The sequence below is a fragment of the Trachymyrmex cornetzi genome, unplaced genomic scaffold, assembly GCF_001594075.2.
Source record: "Trachymyrmex cornetzi isolate Tcor2-1 unplaced genomic scaffold, Tcor1.1 scaffold131, whole genome shotgun sequence".
In the NCBI taxonomy this organism is placed as follows: domain Eukaryota; kingdom Metazoa; phylum Arthropoda; class Insecta; order Hymenoptera; family Formicidae; genus Trachymyrmex; species Trachymyrmex cornetzi.
The window spans coordinates 1,671,879-1,675,734 of NW_017295884.1; the positions used below are offsets into that span (position 1 = coordinate 1,671,879).

The 3,856-nt window shown below is 34.3% G+C and overlaps 1 protein-coding gene across 1 annotated transcript in view; it reads right to left on the reverse strand.

The window, feature by feature from the left end:
• The window catches only part of LOC108770737 (Inositol 1,4,5,-trisphosphate receptor), a 73,500-nt gene that overhangs the window by 3,811 nt on the left and 65,833 nt on the right, over positions 1–3,856 (reverse strand). The window contains exons 34-42 of the mRNA XM_018522440.1: positions 2,751–3,037; positions 2,166–2,675; positions 1,947–2,096; positions 1,677–1,869; positions 1,450–1,572; positions 1,191–1,363; positions 943–1,107; positions 678–858; positions 504–596 (exon numbers count right to left, since the gene is read on the reverse strand). Coding sequence (XP_018377942.1) covers positions 504–596; positions 678–858; positions 943–1,107; positions 1,191–1,363; positions 1,450–1,572; positions 1,677–1,869; positions 1,947–2,096; positions 2,166–2,675; positions 2,751–3,037 — 1,875 coding nt within the window. The remainder of the gene's footprint in view (positions 1–503; positions 597–677; positions 859–942; positions 1,108–1,190; positions 1,364–1,449; positions 1,573–1,676; positions 1,870–1,946; positions 2,097–2,165; positions 2,676–2,750; positions 3,038–3,856) is intronic.

The following is a 3,856-nucleotide window of genomic DNA, read 5'->3' on the forward strand; positions in this document are numbered from 1 at the left end:
AAATTTGTACGTAAAATCTTCCGCGCTTTCCACTTCCGGGGTAAAAAATAAGGGGTTCCGTTCAAAAAAAATCGACTTGACCTTAAAATGATCTTGAAGATCGAGGTCAAGGTCAATATCAAGGTCACATGCGGACGTGAAATCTTCCTCTGTTTCCATTTGTGGTAAAAAATGAGGGGTTCCATTAAAAAAATCGACTTGATATTAAAATGACCTGAAGGTAGCGGTGAAGGTCAAGGTCAAGGTCATATTCGGACGTAAAATCTTCCGCTCTTCCCACTTCCGGGTTAAAAAATAAGGGGTTCCATTTGAAAAAATTGACTTGATATTGAAATGACCTTGAAGATCGTCAAGGTCAAGGTCACCATAAGTTAGCCTTGTCTGTACCCTACAACTTTTGTATAAACAAATTTCCTCCAAAATGCTTACCATCCGAGATATTCCTATCCGTTATTTAAAATGGGACACCCTGTGTATATATATATATGTGTGTGTGTATCTACCTTCGCTAGCATAACGTGATATAGTCTCCGTAGCGTCACAGTTTTCTTTGCTACCAGCGCTACAAGTATTCGCAATTTTCTGCTCAATGGAAGCTATAAAAAAATAATTTTTGAATTAATGTATGTTAAAAAAATGAAAATCTATATGTAAAACTAGCAAGAGATTGAACTTACATATAATCTCCTCGTCTACAGGAACAAGGAAGTCGTCCTTGAAAAACATAAAACCAATAATGGAAAACATGTAAACTAAAATCAAGGCGAGCACAGCCGTGAGTATAATAGATCTTCCATTTCGAGTTACAGATTTTATTACATTGAGCAAAGTCTCCTCGCGATAGACTACATCGAAGAGCTGAAAAGAATAACAATATTATAATTCTGCATTATAATTCTTCATATTGTGAAAAGAATACAAATCAGTCACTTCGTTACTTACTAAAACTGAATAGAAAAATGGATGCATAAAAAGTCCCAGAACACAAAATGTTATATATGACATATGGTACAAAAGTTCAATATTTGTTATTATTTGCTCTACGCTTCTAGTCAGGGTACCCTGATTGCCTATAATACTTATAAGATGTACAAATTTTAATGTAATCTGAAACATATAATTATGATGCAATTAGCAATGAGTAACGATAATGTATCTTATACAAACGTGTTTGAATTTTATGTCTTTACCGTAACAAAACCGAGCAGCCACAGTGTCGGTTCTGGACCTACGGAAAAAATCAATCGCAATATCGTTGACGCAACAAATGTACGTATACCGGACTCCCTTGGCAGCGTAATAACGATAGCAGCAGATGCAAGCATGACTGTCCAAATTAAAGCTGATAAATGATAACTGAGTTCTAAACAGAACAAAGACAGATATCATTTGTTATTTCTTAAGATATAGTATCCAAGAGATTTGACCCTCGTTAATTATAAAACTTACTAGGCACAGAATCTACAAACGGATAGAAAAATGCTACAATAAGATTTATAAGAACGGCGCAATTGAATAAAATGTTACTCCACAGCGACATATAACTGCTCATCCAAAACAACATTGGTTGACCTATTAAAAACAAGAATTTATATTGTACAATATTATATAATTTATACTGTATTATATAATAATACAAAATCATATAATATTTAAATTTATTTAATTAGGCGTACCCCTAAGCTTCTTTTGCCACTTCATTTCATTAAACATGTCTTCCGTTCTCTCGAAGAAATCGGAAACTTTTGATCCTTGATCATCTCGCTCTGTAGTGTTTAGCACTCTTATTTTTGTATCCATAGTTATAAGTTCACAAATTTCCGGTATCGGGAAGACAATTTGTTCAAGTGTTCTATCATGTCTTACAATCTGAAATATAAAAATATTGATATATTACTTTTCAAAACAAATTCTATCTTTATTTATTTATACAGAAACCACAGCACCTCTATTTGAGCTGTATGAGACGCATAATATTCTAGTGCTTTGTTAATTTTTGGATCCGCATTATTCTGTTCTGACGGCTTCAACATCACTGCTAATTCTTTGTTGTGTTGCGCTAATTGATGACACAAAATATAAATATTATGCCCAACCTGCAATAAAAAAGTACATGGAATAGATTAAATTTATTCTTGTTTATTGTAAAATATACTGTTCCTTACTTCTTTGGGCGATACTCCTTCTTCTGCATTCGTCGAAGAATCGTCGATATCGCTAGAGTCATCTAATGATTCTTGATGAAAAGCCTTGCATGCTACATCTACGAGCTGTTTCGGATTCATGTTGTACATAATTCTTTCAGCGTTCTCACTATCACCTCTACTTTCCATAATCGCTAACAATAATTTACTGGCATTATTCTTTAATTCCAGTACCAGATCCATTCTAGTCTTTCCCAAAGGATTGATATCATTCAGTATCAATGCCGTTATTATATCTAAGCCATTAGATTCGTGTGTGGCGATGCAATTTTGATTATCATGGCATGGTCCTTGACAGTATTCCGTCAACGTTTCTAAAGTTTGATTGATCAGCGCTACATTATATTCGTTAATATAGAGGCCAAGAAGGCCCAATCCACCGGTAGTAGAGCCACAAATGCAATCCAAAAACATGAGCGTTTCCGACACAAGGTTGAAATTCGTTTTATTATTTTGATTTCTTAGGAAATTCTATGAAAGAAGATATTTATTAATATCGCGAAATGTGTCATAATGAAAATATGAATTCTGGTCAGATAATAGCACCTGTAATTCTCTATTGTGATTCTCACAGAGTAACTGCAAGAAACGCAGAATTGGTTGCATCACCAAGACTTTAGGACTCAATTGACCCTCTTCCTTCTCGGCACCAGACGAATTGCCACTTTTATTTCTGTCTGACTTTTCGCTTAAATCATCTAACGTATTATTTGCCGCATCTTCGCCAGGTGCAAGACCATTGCGCATGTTTGCATACGCCTGTGCGTTAGACGCCGCGACCTGATTCAATTCCTCGCGCAGCTCATCAGTTATTACCATTCCATTAGGCTTTCCTGCATCATATATATGGTAAATTATGAATTTATTATGTACAGAATTGTTTAGAATATATATATATATATATATATATATATATATATATTTACAGAAATGTATAAAAAAGCACCAATTAAATAGAGAATTATAGTTTGGTATATTACTACTAGTATTTATTTTATCTTATACCTGATCCACGTTTTCGCGATAACTTGTCAACCTCTTTGCCCTCCTTATCCTCATGTGCTTTCGCTGCCATATCAGATGTATTTACTGTCACGGTAGATTTAATCTCTTGCTGAGAATCTTTCATTTTATCGTAAAATACCTGTGTGAGAAATAATAATATAAACGTTTACATGCACATTATAAAATTGTGAGACTAACGTACCTTGAAGAATGATTGACTTAAATCGGCACCCATTAATTTATTAAATATACTCCTTTGTATAATAGGATTTCCACCTTCCAAGAGTGCAATACCTAATTCCACGACTTCTACAAATATGCTCGGAGAGTGTACACTCTTAATTACCAATTCTACCACTAAATCTGAAGCGCCTTCATGATCAAGATGAGTTTGCACATCATGTAATGTTCTACCAGCTCGGCTTAATATCTTTGCTGTAAATATAGCAATTATTAGTTTGCTATTAGACATCCAAATAATAAAATCTAGTATACAAGTAGTATCTTACAACGTACCTCCTGGACCGTGAGTAATAGTCGCGCTACGGGATACTCCAATATCAACATTCTCCGGATTTTGTATAAAACTTTTGCCAAAATAACGCGTCAAAAGATTATTTCTCAATGCGTCTCCCTACGGAAAAAAA